The 16,183-nt window shown below is 40.6% G+C and overlaps 1 protein-coding gene across 1 annotated transcript in view; it reads right to left on the reverse strand.

Annotated features, from left to right (window-relative positions):
* The window catches only part of DOCK5 (dedicator of cytokinesis 5), a 238,954-nt gene that overhangs the window by 149,338 nt on the left and 73,433 nt on the right, over nucleotides 1-16,183 (reverse strand). The window contains exon 3 of the mRNA XM_051974162.1: nucleotides 2,568-2,608. Within this exon, the coding sequence (XP_051830122.1) occupies nucleotides 2,568-2,608 (41 nt within the window). The remainder of the gene's footprint in view (nucleotides 1-2,567; nucleotides 2,609-16,183) is intronic.

The raw sequence follows: 16,183 nt of genomic DNA on the forward strand, positions 1-16,183 counted from the left end.
GGGCTTAAGGTGGAAATCAAGAAATATCTCAAAGGCTCATTCTGAGCCTGGTTTAGAAATCAACCCTTCTTCTTTGAATAATACATAAAAATTACAGCCAAGTTAACATAAAAAGTTACATAGAAGTACATTAAAAATAAAATTATATAAAATACATTAAAAATAATTTGCCTCCCTTGGGGAAAAGGACTTTGCATTAATCATGAAATCATCAAATGTCAGAATTGGGAAAGTCTTAGAACAGAAAATATCAGGAACAGCCTTAGAACACAGAGATAGAAGAGGAACATGGAATGTTTGAGCTGGGGGAGGGGGGATTAAAATGTTAAATGTTGCAGCTAGCAGTCTTAGAACATAAAATTTCAAAACTGGGAGCATCCTTAGGACAGAGCGACCATAGAGCACAGTGTTTGAACATGATACCATAACAGGCCCAAAGAAGCTCTGTGTTTTATCCAAGTTTGCACAGCAAAACAGGGGCAGAATTGGAACTAGAAAAGAAGCCCCCAGCCAGTCACCTGCCTCCAAGTCCCTGTACTTTGTCTCCTCTCTAAGGATGCACCACTTATCTGCCTCTTCCTTTGGGGGCTTATTCCCTGGGCAAAACTAGGAAATTTCAAAGTCAAGAGCACTGTGTGTCTCTGGGATTTAAATGCTTTTTTCTGTGCCTGTTTTTTTTTTAAGTCAATTTCTTTGAAGAACTGAAAATTAATGAACCACAAAAGCTCATCGCTTTATGTGGATTTAGCAGGTATAGGACCCCAGGCCTGTAAAAATTCTAATTGTCCTTTGGAACCCCCACTGGTTCCTTAGAAGCAACGTCACCGTTTGTGGTGTGAAAAACAGGCCAGCCACATCAAGTGTCACATCCAGATCCAGGCTCAGACTCTGATTAAATATTGGGATTTGTTTTGGAGATTCTTGACTCATATTCTGCCTTATTTCTGGGCCCAAAGGCAGTTGGGATACTTTGGTACAAAGTCTGTGAAAGAGTAAAAGAGAAAACTAAAAATTGAATTAATGTTCTGGTCATGGGGAGAAAGTAAAGTCAGGAAGGCTTGGCTCTTCTGTGGGACCCTAGGCAAGTTGGGCCTCAGTTTCTCCAGCTGTCCAATGAATGGGATTAGACTAGATTGCTAAAGTCCCATATATTTGAAAAACATAAGATCCTATGATTTTACCCCTTTCTTCCAATTAAACTACACAAGATGACTGAGAATTTGACATCAGAATCAAACAGGAACATAATGGAATTACATTTTTTTTTGAGATGAAATGGTTAATACTTATTTTCATTAAAAGAAAACTTCCATTTTAGGGTAAATTATCAAAATGAAACATAAAGTACAAGTGGAAAGTCAAAAATGCAAGTGGGATTAAGTGAAGATGATGTAGAACGTGAGAAGAAGGTTTTGACATTTCCTTCTCCAATTCATTTTACAGATGAGGAAATGGAGGAAAACAGGATTAAGTGGCTTGCCCAGGGTGACACAGCTCAAAAGTGTCTGAGGCCAGATTTGAATCCAGATTTTCTGATGTCAGATCCAGAACCCCTTCTGTTAATTAGAAGCAGGTTCAAGCCAGGTTCCCTGACTCCCAAATTCACCCTGGCTCCCCTGTACCTTTCTGTCCGTGAATTATTTAAATTGGCTGTTTTGAAAGAGCTTGACTTTTTGGCTGCAAATAGATTAACATCCCTCTCTTCAGGAGAGAGGTACAGCCTCCTGTACCCCAAAGCCATGGGTCCTGCTATGATTAGACAGGTCCTGGGAGAAAAATTCCCTCCTGACACAGTTCTATGAAGCTAGAAAGAAATTAGGTGCCATCAGAGCTTGTGGGCCTTCAAGAATCCAACATGGATCTTCCATGTTCCAATAACATGATTGAATAGGACTCTTGAGAATGGCCTTATGAAGTCCCCAAACTGTAACTTCAAATATATCAATGTCCATTTATTGTTATTATTATTCCTCCCCTTGCAGCCTAGCAGTGAGGAGTCATGGCCAAGGGGCATGTTGAGAGTCAGTCGAGAAAAAGGAAGAGCATTGGACCATCATCAAAGCTGAGTCCTCAGGTATAGCAATGCCATTGCTGATTGTTACTGATTGTTACAACACTTTTGTTCTAGGGGACAGGGAGTCAATGGAGTAGAAGGACCACTCATCTTCTGCCTTGAACGACCCTGGTCTTCCCCTGTGACCTGACTCACTTTCCCCTTCTCAAACTGGCTGGCTGGATATAAAGTCACTTTTACCCAAAGGGAAATTTCCAGCTTAGCATAGTGTCTGGCACACAGTAGGCACTTAATGAATGCTTACTGATCATTTGCTGCTTCCTTGAAGATCGTGTTTGACTCTCCTATAACCCCTATTGAGATCTGCAAATCTGCTTCTAAATGAGATAAAACTTGAAGAGAAAAATCCACAAGTGGAGTCTAATTATAGACTTTTTATATTATATTATAGACATTTTAGATTGCAACTGGGTAACATAAGCAATGCAAAACAGGAAAAAATTCAGATAAAATACAAAAAAGAAGAAAAAAAAAGAAAAGGAAAAAACCATACCTTTTTAGCCTTATTTCTCAGCGTATATCCTCTGAACCAACCTGTCAGGGCACAAAAGAACACACAATCCTTTATCTAAACAAAGACAATCCCCAGATCTTGGCAAGGTGCATTATGAATTGCCAATATTAGCAGAGAACTAGGGAGAACAAACAAGAAACAGCTGATTGAACAAAGTGAACTGGATCTGAAAGGCTCATTTTTCTTGGAACCATAGCTGGGCACGAAGGGTACAGGATATAGGATTTCACTCCTGTGGGGGGGTCCTGGTATGGGAACGCCCTCTCCTAATGCCAATTGTGACTCAAATGTTACATCCCTCTTGAATATCTAAGATTCAAATGAGATAATACATGCAAAGTATTTTTGGAAACTTCAAATATATTATTTATTATTATTATTAATTTATTAGTATTACTATTATATTATATATTACATATAATATAATATATATTACTATATATTATTATATTTATTATTATTATTATTACTTCTAGCAGAACCACATCAGAAAAAATGGCCACATCTAGACTGCATTGAACATTATTACTTTAGGAGCTCACCACATATTCTAAAAATGATTTTGGAAACTGCAGGGAAAGACCACCTCTAGTTAAATTCGACAAATTTTTTTTCATGATTTTTTGTGTTTTTTTTTTTAATATCACCTTCATTTCTGAATGTCTCCTTTCTCTTCTCCTAATCAGCAAGTCACCCCTTGTTACACAGAATAAAAAAGAACAAGGATGGAGGGGAAAGCAGGTAAACCGAGATACTTAATGAATCAAGCAAGATCGGCAATAAAACCCATATATCCACAGTCCCCAGCCTTGGTAGAGGAAAGAAAAAGGAGCATTTTCTAATTCTGTAGATAGAGATCACGGGATCTCATAGCTCTTGAGTAGGAAAGAACCTTGGAAAGCTACAAAGTCCAATCTTATTTTGCAGATTAGCCACTTGAGGCTTCAAAACTCCGGGAACAGAGATTTAGAGCTGGGACTTTAGAGGTGATCATCCAGTTCACCTCCCTCACTTGGAAGATAAGGAAAATGAGGCTCAGGAAGGATAAGTGGCTTCTCTGAGGTCATCCAAGCAGGACAAAGATTCAAACTCAGGCCTGTAGCTTCAAGTTCATTGCTTACATAAGCATTATAGGCAGGTTTGAACCCAAATTCTCTGCCTTCACTGCATCAAATTCTACTTCCTTATCCAGAACCAACTTCAGTCACTATAATTAAAATATTTTGTTGTTATTTTTTTCTATTCAAATTCTTTTAGTCATTGCATCTATTTTAATAAGTAATGAGTAATAAATAATTTTAATAAGAAGGAAAAAGAAGGGAGAGAAGGGAGGAAAGGAAAAAAGGAGAAGGGAGAAGGAAAAAAGGAGGAGAGGAAAAAAAAAGAGGGAAAATAGAACTTTTACAAAGAAAACAAGGCAAGATGATAAAATGATAATAATAAACATCCTAAGCTTAGAGGAGCCATGATGGATTCCAGCTCTTGTCTAGTCAAAGGTATGTCTTAACATTTTTGTGTGTTCTGGACCCATTTGGAAATCTGGGGATGGATATCTATGGACTCTTTCATGAATCATGTTTTTAAATACACAAAAATTAGAAATCATGTATTTACACACATAAAACACATGGTATTACAAAATTATTTTGAAATACAATTATCAAATTATTTTAAGAAAAAGTTCACAGAACCCACATTAAGAACACTTGTTCTGGACAATTATGGATTTAAAGTGAAGGGACCTTCAAGGTCATTTAGCTAAGTGATTCATCCCAAGATCCTCTAGACATTGTTATTCATTATATGTACAGCATCATATTATCTCTGTCCTCCATATTGTGACAATGGAGCTAAGGGCCAAAAATTTCAGAATCTCGGAAGGAACTCGTTCCCCCTTCCTAAGACATGACACAAAGAATCATCAAGTATCTCCGAGTCAGAAGGGACCTCACAGGCTATCCAGTCCAACTCGCACACGAGCAGGAGGCCTTCCTTCTATATCATACCCAACATGTGACTATCCAGGCTCGTCCTGAAAACAGTATCATGATCTGAACTCAGTGAGGGCAGCCAGATGCCGTCTGACCTTCTAGCAGATTATCTGTGGTTTCCATTCCTTAAAAGCCATTTTTCCCAGAAATCTTTCCTATGAAAAGATCATTGTCCTTGGAAGGGAAAACAAGCAGTCAGAATCTTTGTATCTAGCCATCTTCCCTTCCCTTGCATACAAATGCCATCATCATCATGCTCCCCACCCTACTCCCGCTCCTACAGTTCTCCTCTTGCTCTGGGAAATGGTAATCATTTCAAAACACCAATGCTTCTGAAAAAGAGACATCAATCAATTCTCCCATAGCTCCACTGCCCATACCTCCCTATACGTGCTTCCTCCCTAACCGTCACTCCCTATATGTATCGTCTTGTCCTGTCGGTAAAGTTTTTTCCTCAGTCAGTATTTATATCTTCAGCACCTAAGACAGTGCTTGGTACACAGCAGGTGCTTAATAAATGAATTTTCATCGATTCATTTATCCATTCATTCATTCTTTCCCTCCAGCTTCTTAGTGCCAGTAACCTCAGGGCAGCTAACATTTATTGAGTTGCCAAGAGTGAACCCTGGGAACTCGTCCAGAATCACACAGCTCAGTCACAGGCTCAGGAGGCGTACAAGAGTCCCGGTATTCCCCACTCACAGATAGGTTAGACTGGCTCCCTCTCCCCTGGTACTGGAGAAGAGCAGGAACGGCCTCGTCAAGTGGGTTAGAGTGACGGCAGCAGCCTAGGAGAGAGGGGACACATCGAGAAGATGTCCCAAAGCTGAAATCAACGGCCTTTGGCAACAGCTTGGACACGGGGGGGCTGGGGTTAGAGAGTCAACATCTAGGTTGGGGGTGCAGAGCACTTGAAGGATAATGGTGCTTTTGGCAATAATGAGGAAGGAAGTCTGAAAGGCAAAGGGTTGGAGTGGGGGGAAGATAATGAGCTCCATTTTGAACTCGTAACTGGACATCTAGCAGATGGGCAAGTAGAGAATTTAGGGCTAGACAAGTAGATTTGAGAATCAATTATAGTGAACTGATAATTAAATTTATGGGAGCTGATGAGACCATCAAACATCCCTGTTCTGTCTTCTCTTCCCCTTTTATCTCAAATACTTAGCACTTGAGAGCCCTTAATAAATAATAAGTTTTTCATTCATTGATCTGATGAACTCTGGCAGAAAGGCAGCACGTCCTAACGGACAGAAAGCTGAGCTCGGGAGGCAGGGCCAGACAAATTCAAACCTGCCTTTATTGTCCTGGACTAGCTGTGTGAACAGGAAAAGTTCTTCCACGTCTTCTGTGTCCCACTTCCCCTTTGGTAAACCAGAGATAATAATATCCATAGTAACTACTTCACAGGGTTGCTGTGCATTGCAAATGAGATAATGTGTTCCCAGCATTCCCAGTTCCAAGTGGCCAGACCTAAATGCCACGTATTTGATTTACGTTCAGTTGGGCACATGGTACAGGGTCGATGATATTGACGGTTCCCGCCATGTCTGCGGGAAGAGCTCCGATCCGTCACGCCGCCCTGAGAATAACAAAAGCCAGCCGTTCCCATCCAGCGTTCTCAGCTGGAACAGAAGCTGTTGAAGGATGTTCTAAACAATCCTTCCCCAAGCCAGTGAAAGTAAGATAAACATGCGCAAGGGGTCTGGTGGCAAGGAGCCACGGAGGTAATCCCATGAGCCCTCTCCCCCCGAGGGGCTGCAGCTGTGGGGGCGGGAGAGGGGGGCGACGGAGACGGCACCGAATTTCCATCATCGGTAGCATCAACTGGGATTATGAGATGGGGGTTCAGGAAGAGACTAAGGTTATATGTGGAGATCTTGGAGTCCTCTGCATGGAGAGGGTCATGGAAATCATGGAAGTAAATAAAGTCACCAAGTTAGAAGGGGGGGTCCAGGATAGAACCGTCATCGTTCATCCATTTAGCTTCACAGAAGCATAGTATTTGAGAGGAAGGGGAGGAGGGGTCTGCTTTCCAGACACGGGGGCACAAAGGCTTGAGAAAGAATGCTGAATTTCAGATTGGAACAACTTTTGTTGGGATATAAAGTAGGTCAAAGGGAATCATTTGAAATAAACTAAACTAGGAAGGGTTTTAAGGTAAGTAATTTGTATTTTATACTGGAGGAAATAAGGAGGCTCCGTGCACATTTTAGGTGTGAGATGGCTTTGATGGCCACTTTATCTAAAACACTTTAGAAAAGGAAGCACTCGAGGAAGGAGGATCATTTAGGAGTCTGCTGCACCAGTTCCATGAAAAGAGGCCGAAGGCTGGAAGAAAGGGGGCAAACAGGAGAGCTGTACAGAGAGACAAGATTTAGGGGCTCATTGGCTAGGAGTCAAGAACTTCCTGAAATTGGGAGGTGGCTCCTACTGGCCCTGTTCTGTTGAGCCCCCGCCTGGAGCACTGGTTGTAGTAGCCAGTTTAGGAAGGATATTGATCACTGAAGGGTGTCCAGAGAAAACCAATGAAGAGGTTGAAGGGCCCAGAGTGGGCCATATGAGAAAGGGTAGAAGAAAATGAGAAGGAGAGTCTTCGTGTGGAAGAGGGATATGTGTTCTACTTTTTCCCAGAGGAAATGAGTGACTTACAGAGAGGCAATGCTGGTTTCCCAATGCTGGAAGTCTTTAAGCCGAAGCTAGATATTCCCCAAAAGGGAATTTTGAGGGGGTGGGAGTAAGGCAGAGCCTGAAGTGGCATCTGGAAATCAGGCCTTGGGTCTAGAAGCTTTGAATTCATGAGTGCCTCTGACATTTGCCGGCTGTGTGACCCTGGACCAGTCACTGAACCTTATGGGCCACCTAGACAACTCCTCAAACTAAAAGTTAAAAAGCAAGAGCCCACCTGCTTTGGAAAAGGGAGTTTGACCATCCTGCTCCTCCATCCTGGAGCCTCATGACATTGTTTTCTCTGAGTACTCCAGAGGAATCTCTTCTTAGTCTCCATTAATGAATGACCATTTATATCTTACCACCTGTGTATATATGAGTATGATCTAGAGCAATTTCCTAAATCTTTCTAGGTGATCTCATTGTTTCCCATGGATTCAATTATTATTTCTAGGTAAATGATTCTCAAATCTACATATCTAAACAGCTCCTAAAAAGGCCCAAAAAAGCATGAATCTTTTCTCCCTAAAACTGCCCCTCCTCCACTTATTATAGGACTCAGATAGAAAACTCTGGGATCTTAACTCTAACCCTTTCCCTTACCAGTCTTCCCCAGACAATCAATGGCCATATCTAATCATTCTGCCTCTGATTCTGTCCCCTTCTCACGACTCAGATAACCACCACTCAAATTCAGACTCTGGACTGTTGAAATAGTTTTTTTTTTTCAGAGCTGTTCACTGGTTTACTTAAAGTACATAAACTCCAGGCACACTCACTCCAAATTCAGTGCTACAAGAGTATGTCTAGAATCCTTGATCCTGAAAATTCTTTTTTTTTTTCATTTTATAGCTTTTTATTTACAAGAATATGCATGGGTAATTTTACAGCACTGACAATTGCAAAAACTTTTGTTTCAACTTTTTCCCTCCTTCCCCCCACTCCCTCCCCTAGATGGCAGGATGACCAATACATGTTAAATATGTTAAAATATAAATTAAATACAATATATGTATACATGTCCAAACAGTTATTTTGCTGTACAAGAAGAATCGGATTCTGAAATAGTGTACAATTAGCCCATGAAGGAATCCAAAATGCAGGTGGACAAAAATAGAGGGATTGGAAATTCTATGTAGTGGTTCATAGTCATCTCCCAGAGTTGTTTCACTGGGTGTAGCTGGTTCAGTTCATTCCTGCTCCATTGGAACTGATTTGGTTCATCTCATTGCTGAAGATCGCCAGGTCCACCAGTGTTGCAATAGTATTTTAATGGCTCTCCCCACATCCCTGTACAAACTATCTTACTTATACCTACTACAGTAAGATTTCTGAAGCACAGATCTGAGAAAGTCCCTCCTCCCCTCAAAGCTCTTCAGAGGTTCTCTGATATATTCCAGATAAAATGCAGACTCTTGGGTTTGGCACTGAGAGCCCTTCACGATCTGAGAAAAGGGAACAAAAGTGCTTTAAGGAAGTCATTCACGGTGTGTGACAGAGAAGTCCCAAACCAAGTGGAAATGGAGAAAAACCCCAGCTGAGTTTCAGCTTTCATGGAGGTTTGCATCATACTGCCTCTCCCCATTATAGTGGATTGCCTCTTCAATAGGATGAAGTCCTTTCGAGGACTCTCTAGTTAAAAGTCACTTTGGGTCCCACCAGAAAAAAAAAAAAAACAAAAACAAACAATGGTTTATGGGAAGTTCCTTAAACATGGCCAAATTGGGGATTTGTTTAGTTTGATTATACATGTTTAATACAAGTGTTTTGCTTATCTTTTTTTAAATGGCAGGGGATGTGGGAGGAAGAAAAAAATAACTGCTCCTTAATTGAAAATTTTAATATATTTATTATAAAAAGAATCCTTTATGAAAAAGTTCAAAGTAAGGAAAGAAATAGCCACATGAGGGAAAAATCAGATGGTGATGAGTAGGAGGTCAGGAGGAAATTCTAGGGAGGAGAGTCTGATTAATGAGAAGCTTAAAAAAAAAAAAGATTCAATCTGGAAAATATGAAGATTCAGAAAGATAACTAATGCAGGTTATCTCAAACCAGATTAGGAATTTCCAAGGGAGGATTTAATCTGGAAATGAGATTACTCCCTGAAATAAGAGCTTCTTGTGTGTTCTCCATTTCTGCCTCCAGAGACGACTCCTGGACACCGAGCAAGATTCAAGGACAGAACCTTGAGAGAAATGGCTACCGTGACTTGGGAAAGGAACGAGGTGGCTGGAGATGAGCCATGATTTTGCTTCCTAATTTATACCGTGGTCATTGTTCTGTCCTAAATGTCTAGATGTAAACATCGGGACGGACATTAGGGTTTTATAACCACATGCAAAATATATAAACCAGACTTGGCTTTCTGTGATGGAATCCAAAAGTCCTTCCAGTACTGGCCATGGGAACAATGTTCCACAAATGCTTGATAATGTTGAGGTAGGAAAGGTACTATAATGGTAGAAGGAAAAGAAGAGTTCTTGGAGGCCCATCAAATCACGGGGACCTCTTGACTTCTCAGCTCAAAACCCAGCTTGGACTGGAGGCCTTTCCCAGCTCTCTGTGCCCCCGCCCCCCGCTACCTCATCCCACCTCCCAAAGCTAGCACTTCCCTAACGAGATCCCTTTCCATTTGCACTGGGAATGGCTTCGTGGACCTGGTTATTTCTATGTTATCTTTCTGAATAAAATGTGAGATCCTTGAGCCCAGGGACCACGTTTCCCTTTCCCCATTTTTGTATCTTTAAAGTCTGTTCTTTGGCCCATAAATGCTTAATCAATGCTTGCTGACTGCCTGATGTTACAGATGAACCAAGGGACATACAAAGAGATTGCGTGATCTGCTGCCTAAAGTCACAGAGAGAGTGAGACAGGATTTGAATCCAAGACTACAAAGGCCACGCTTTCCACTAAACCACCCGGCAGAAAACTGGATTCCAAGTCAAAGGAAATGGATTTGAATCCTGTCTTAGCTCATTATTATAAATATCACTGATGTCAGTTGTAATCCTATGTATTTTATTTTAGGTAATAAGGAACATAAGAGGCTTTACCAGTTTGCCAGTGGAGTCCAGGGCACATAAATGGTTAATAACCTTTTCCTTTAAAAACCACATCTAATACCCTAACACTCCGCCACCACCGTATTTTCTTCTGGTAAAGACTTAACACACACATTCTACTCAAATGAGCCAACAGGTATGTGTCTGCACCAAGCACTTACTGAGAGGCAGCCCAGCCCAGCACGTGAACAGGCTGGGAATCAGAAAAATCGGCTTCTGACCCCTATAGGTTGTATGATCTTGGACAAGTCACTTTATCATCATGCCCCAAGCAACCTGGAAGCCCAAAGGTTTCAGAACAAATACCAGTCTGTATTGGGAGTTTTCTCATTTGCAAGTTCACTACACTGATGAAGTTTGGAGAAAAACAAGCAAAAACAATATGCTAGCTTCTGGGAATACAGAGGGGAAAAAGAAGGAAACCTTGTTAACCTCTAGAAGGTTATGTTCTCTAGGGGGAAAACAATGTTTACATTGAGTAAACAAACAAACAAATAAGTAAATGAATATATGAGATAAAACAGTGCCTCAGAAGGAGGAGAAACTGGATTCAAGCCTTCTATCTGGACTATCTTGACAATGGAAGCTTGATCAAACAAGTCATTCTACCTCTTTATATCCCAAGGGTGCTCTCTTCTCTTCTCTTCTCTTCTCTTCTCTTCTCTTCTCTTCTCTTCTCTTCTCTTCTCTTCTCTTCTCTTCTCTTCTCTTCTCTTCTCTTCTCTTCTCTTCTCTTCTTTTCTCTTCTCTTCTCTTTCTCCTTTTTCTCCTCTCTCTCTTTTTTCTTTCTCCTCTCTCTCTTCTCTCTTTTTACTCTCCCTTTCTCTCTCCTTTCTTTCTCCTTTCTCCTCTCTTCTCTCTCTTCTCTTCCTTCTCTCTCTTTCCTCTCTTTCTCCTCTCTCTCTCTCTCTCCTCTCTCTCTCATTTCTTTCTCCTTTCTCTCTCTCTCTCCTCTCTTTCTCCTCTCTCTCTCTCCTTTCTTTCTCCTCTTTCTTCTCTCTCTCTCTCTCTCTCTCTCTCTCTCTCTCTCTCTCTCGTTTTCTGTCTGCCTTGTCTCTGTTTGTCTTTGTCTCTATCTCTATCCATTATCTATCTGTCTCTATCCGGCAATCTCTGCCTGGATTTCTTTTTCTATCTTTGTTTCAATCTCCCTCCATCCATCTCTATCTCTGGATTTCTGTATCTACCTATCCGACCATCCATCCATCTTCCAGTCAATCTCCCTCCTCTGTCGCCATCCATCCATCTACCTCTGTAGTTATCAATCTGTCTCATCTCTTTGTTTCTAGCTATCTCTGTCTCTGTCTCTGTCCGTCTCTCTTCCTCTCTGAGTTGGAAAGTTCCAATTCCCAGCATCACGACCAGAAAAGTCACGTCTCTTTTTCACGAGGTCAGCCGGGAGAGGAGGCTGCAGCACGCCGGTGCCATTTTTGATTAAGCTCTCTTATAAACACACTCCTCCTGCCCCCACATCCCTCAGAACCCCCACATCAGCGACCGGAGCTGTTCTGACGAGAACCAGCTGACAGGCGGGACCTCAGGTGAAGGTCAGACAGATGTGGGAAGCACCCGAGCACCTCCCGGCCAAGAACTGAACAACAAACTGATTTGTATTCAAGGGAGATGGAAAAAGTGTCTCGCCTTTTCTGTCACCAAAATCCAGGTTGCTTTCAGGTCAGCGACATTTGGCAGGTGTTTGTACGTGCCGGACTTTGGGGGAATGACGACTAAAAAAAACAGCTCCAGCCCTTATAGCTGGAGTTCTATTAGGAAAAACAACACGTCACCTTCTAAGTTACTGTTGATAATGATCAGTAATGTGTCCCGGAGGACAGTAAACTTGCCCTGCAATTAGGAGGCTCTGGGTTCAAGTCCCACCTTGGTCACATACCAGCTATGCAACCCTAAGAAACACTCTCCCTTTGTCAAAGGCCTCCCAAAGCTCTAGGCTGCAAAGCAGGTGCTGTTACGTAGTTGGGAGAAGAAGCGTGAAGTTGAACTTGGAGTCAGGAGGATCTGAGTTTGAATCTCTGCCATGAGACCTTTACAGCAGCTGGGCGACCTTGGGCAAGGCATTTCATGCGAAATGGAAACAGTTCCCTTCATGGTGAAACGGAAACAGTTATAGGGCCACAAAATAAGTAACTATCAAAAGAGATGGTAGACGATACATAGATAAATATAGTCAGAGAAACAGATAAAGATGAGTAAATTGTGTGTTGCAAATCTTAAAGCTTTATATAAATATTAGCTATTTTTATTTCATTTCTCTTTTTGCTTTTCATTTATTTTTAGCACATTATTTTTAACACACATTGCTTAATGAATCATGTTGAGAGAGAAAAATCAGAGCAAAAGGAAAAAAACCATGGGAGAGAGGAAAAAAAAGGAGAAAAGAAGTGAATATAACAGGTATTGATTTATATTCAGTCTCCTTAATTCTTTTTCTGGATGCAGATGGCATTTTCTGTCAAAGTCTAGTGAATATTTTTTATTTTTTTATTTTATTTCTCACTGAAGTTCCCTATACCAAAGAAGCCAGAAATCTTGCTCCCCTCCACAAAAGCTTTACACACACACACACACACACACACACACACACACACACACACACACACACAGAGAATCAGGAACTTACACTCTATCAGAGGAAACTGAAAATATATATTTATAAATAATAACGCATCATACATATTTATTACATGTAATATATGTCTATTTTCATGTATTAAATACTCATGAGAAATATCTGTATTTACTTACAAATAATACAGATATAGAAAACACACACACACAGAATCAGGAACTTCCAATATATCAGAGGAAATTGAAAATAGATATTTATAAATAATAATGCATCATACACACATACACACACACAGACACACACACACACACACACACACACACACACACACAGAGCCACATACACCTTCTCTTTCTCAGACTGGGAGGCTCTGAATCCCTCTCAGATTCAGCATTGAATCTAAGCTCTATCCAGATTCTTCACTCTATCCACTGCCCCACTCTACCTCCAAGAAGTTAAAATTCTTCCTGAAATTTCAACAGCTCAAAGATCTATGATCTCTGTCTATATATTCATCCAGTCAGGCTAAAATCAATTCCTCTATAACTCAGTATAGTCTTCAGGACTCTACTGTGCCCAAAATAAAGGCAGTGGGACTATCCTGGATAAAACTCTGGATTTGCAGTCAACAAGATTGGCTCCAAATCTCAACTAGGATACATGGCCCGGTCTCTCGAGGTCAATCATTTAAACTTCTCTAATTCTCACTGTATTCTTGGTAAAAATGAATGGGTGACATTCGATGGCCCCCAAGGTTCCTTTCAACTCATGATATGATCTTGTTATCTTAGAAACAAGATTTGCTTTTATCTCCAACAAGGCATTTTTATCTCTAAGATAAACTGAGTTAGGCTGCCCCTTGGAGAATAGAGTCCTATTCATCCTTGAAGTCTTTCTAGTTTGGCAAGACAAGCCAGAGCTTGGGTTTCATTACAACAGCCTTCAACAAGACACTAAAAAATCCAACAAGAATTTTTTATTTAGCGTCCACTATGTGTGAGACAAAATGAAAATAAAATGTTTACTTTCAAACAGTTTACATTCTAAGGGGATAGGTTCATTTTTTTTCATTCATTCTACCATCCACCCATCCATCCATCAGTAAATCCAGAAATTAAATAATTTATTAAACTTTATTTTTTTTTAATTAAATACCTACTATGTGCTAAGTGCTGGAGCCATAATCTCACAAGAAGATTACTTTCTAAGGGAAAAACTGCCATTTATTCATTAAATCCAGTTTTCTCATTTTAGAGAGAAAAAACTCCAGCCCAGAAAGGGGTGAGCTGCCCTACCCAAAGTTATAGAGCTCAAGAATTCTACCTCTGGTTATCTGCTTCCCGATCCATGATCTTACTAGTGAGTCAGAGGTGAGGAAGAGCTCCGCAGGGCATCTAACTGCTCACAGCTAAAGGCAGGAAAGATGACTCAAACTCCCCCTTTTTCTCCCCCTCCCCCACATACACACCTCCAAAAAAAGAAGTGAGAAAGTTCTCTGCACTCTGGCTTTCAATTTTCTTGAGAAAGATTCCTAGGACAGCAATTCCTTGAGAACATCGTTAAAGGTCAAGTATGTATTTATTCCCCAGGTTTCCCCAATCACCTTATGAATGAACTATTCGGTGACAAAGGAGGAAACCAAAGAGCAGAGGTGCCTAAGAATTCTGGGTAGGACTTGAATGTGACCAGATAGAATCAAGGTTAAGGACTAACCTAATCCCAGTTCAAAGGGGAGGGAAAAGTCTGAGTCTAGGAAACTGGCCAATGAATCATGCAATTATTAAGCACCAATTATGTGCTCAATACCATACTAGGCACCGAAGATACAAAAACAAAAACAGAAACTCTTCCTATCAGAGAATTGGAAGTGGTGTTTAAAAATTCCAAGGCTAGAGAATGATGCTTTCAGGGAAGTCTGGGGAGAAGAAAACAGTCGTCCATTTCTTGCCAGTACGTCCCCAGTCACGGTTCTTATTTGGCCAGGAAAGCTTGGCTCAGGCAGCAGGCTAATCAGGACCAAGGAGAGCCAACCTGAACCCAACTTCTCCCATTCAAACCAACTTGGAAATTTCACTATAAGACACTGAAACTCTCCACAGGTAGAGAGATGAGGATCTAGGCTCAAAAATCCAACAGATCTGTGATCTCATTGATTATTCCACAGTTTCTTTCATGGAGGATGCCTGATCATCCCATGCAGCTTCACATCCTCCCACAAATTCATAATAGGGGAACATACTGGGGGTTCACCCGCATTTGGGGGACTTCTTTAATTTCTTATATGATCACAAAAATAAAGTAGAATATATGGGTTGACTACCTGTGATCTTTTCCCCCTTAACACATTATCATAGGATTATAGACTTAGAACTGAAAGCTACCTTTGGAGTCAGAGTCTAGTTTTCTTTTACAGATGAGGAAACTGAGGTCCAGAGAAGTGATTTCCCCAGGTTCACACAGCTACTAATTTTCTAAGGCAGGATTCAAACTCAGGTCTCCCTCATTTCAAATCGGTCTCTCTATCCACTATGCCACATTATTTCTAGGAGGTTAAATGACAGCACACTATGGTTCAGTTAAATCAAATCAACATATATTAAGTGCCTACTGTGTGCTAGCTATAGGTTGATCTAGTACATGTTTAAGAAGACCGATGTTTAGTCCTGAGGAGACAAAGAAAGATAAGGACAGTCCCCGCCCTTGAGGAGCTCACATTTTAATATGGAGACAACATGGAAATGACTACATATAAATAAGATGTGTATTAGGATGAACTGATGATAATCTCCAGAAGGCATTAAGGGTGATATAATATGACAGCTGTACTGTTTGAGAGAAGGAAACATGCATTTATTAAATACCTACTATGTGCCAGGAACTATATCAGGTGCTCTATTTTATCCTTAAAACAACAACCCTAAGAGACGGGTGTAAAAGTCCAGTTGAAGAAACTGAGGTAGACAGAGTCACACAGTTAATAAATAAGTATCTGAGGCTGCACTTGAGCCCAGGTTCTTCTAACTTTAAATTCACCATTCTATCCATTAGGACAGATAAGAAGCCTGTTTTGGTTATTAATGTTTTATTTTTCTATAATGACATCCTTACTCTTTTTATTCTTCAGAATTTCTTGTTGATTATATGTTACAGACTGTCCATGCAAATCATAGCAAATCTCTGCTATAAATCTATTACAGGACAATAAGAACAAATAATAATCATCCTTGCTAACATTGGTATAGTACCTACTATTTAATCATCATCATAACTAGCATTTACATAACA

The sequence above is a fragment of the Antechinus flavipes genome, chromosome 2, assembly GCF_016432865.1.
Source record: "Antechinus flavipes isolate AdamAnt ecotype Samford, QLD, Australia chromosome 2, AdamAnt_v2, whole genome shotgun sequence".
Lineage (NCBI taxonomy): Eukaryota > Metazoa > Chordata > Mammalia > Dasyuromorphia > Dasyuridae > Antechinus > Antechinus flavipes.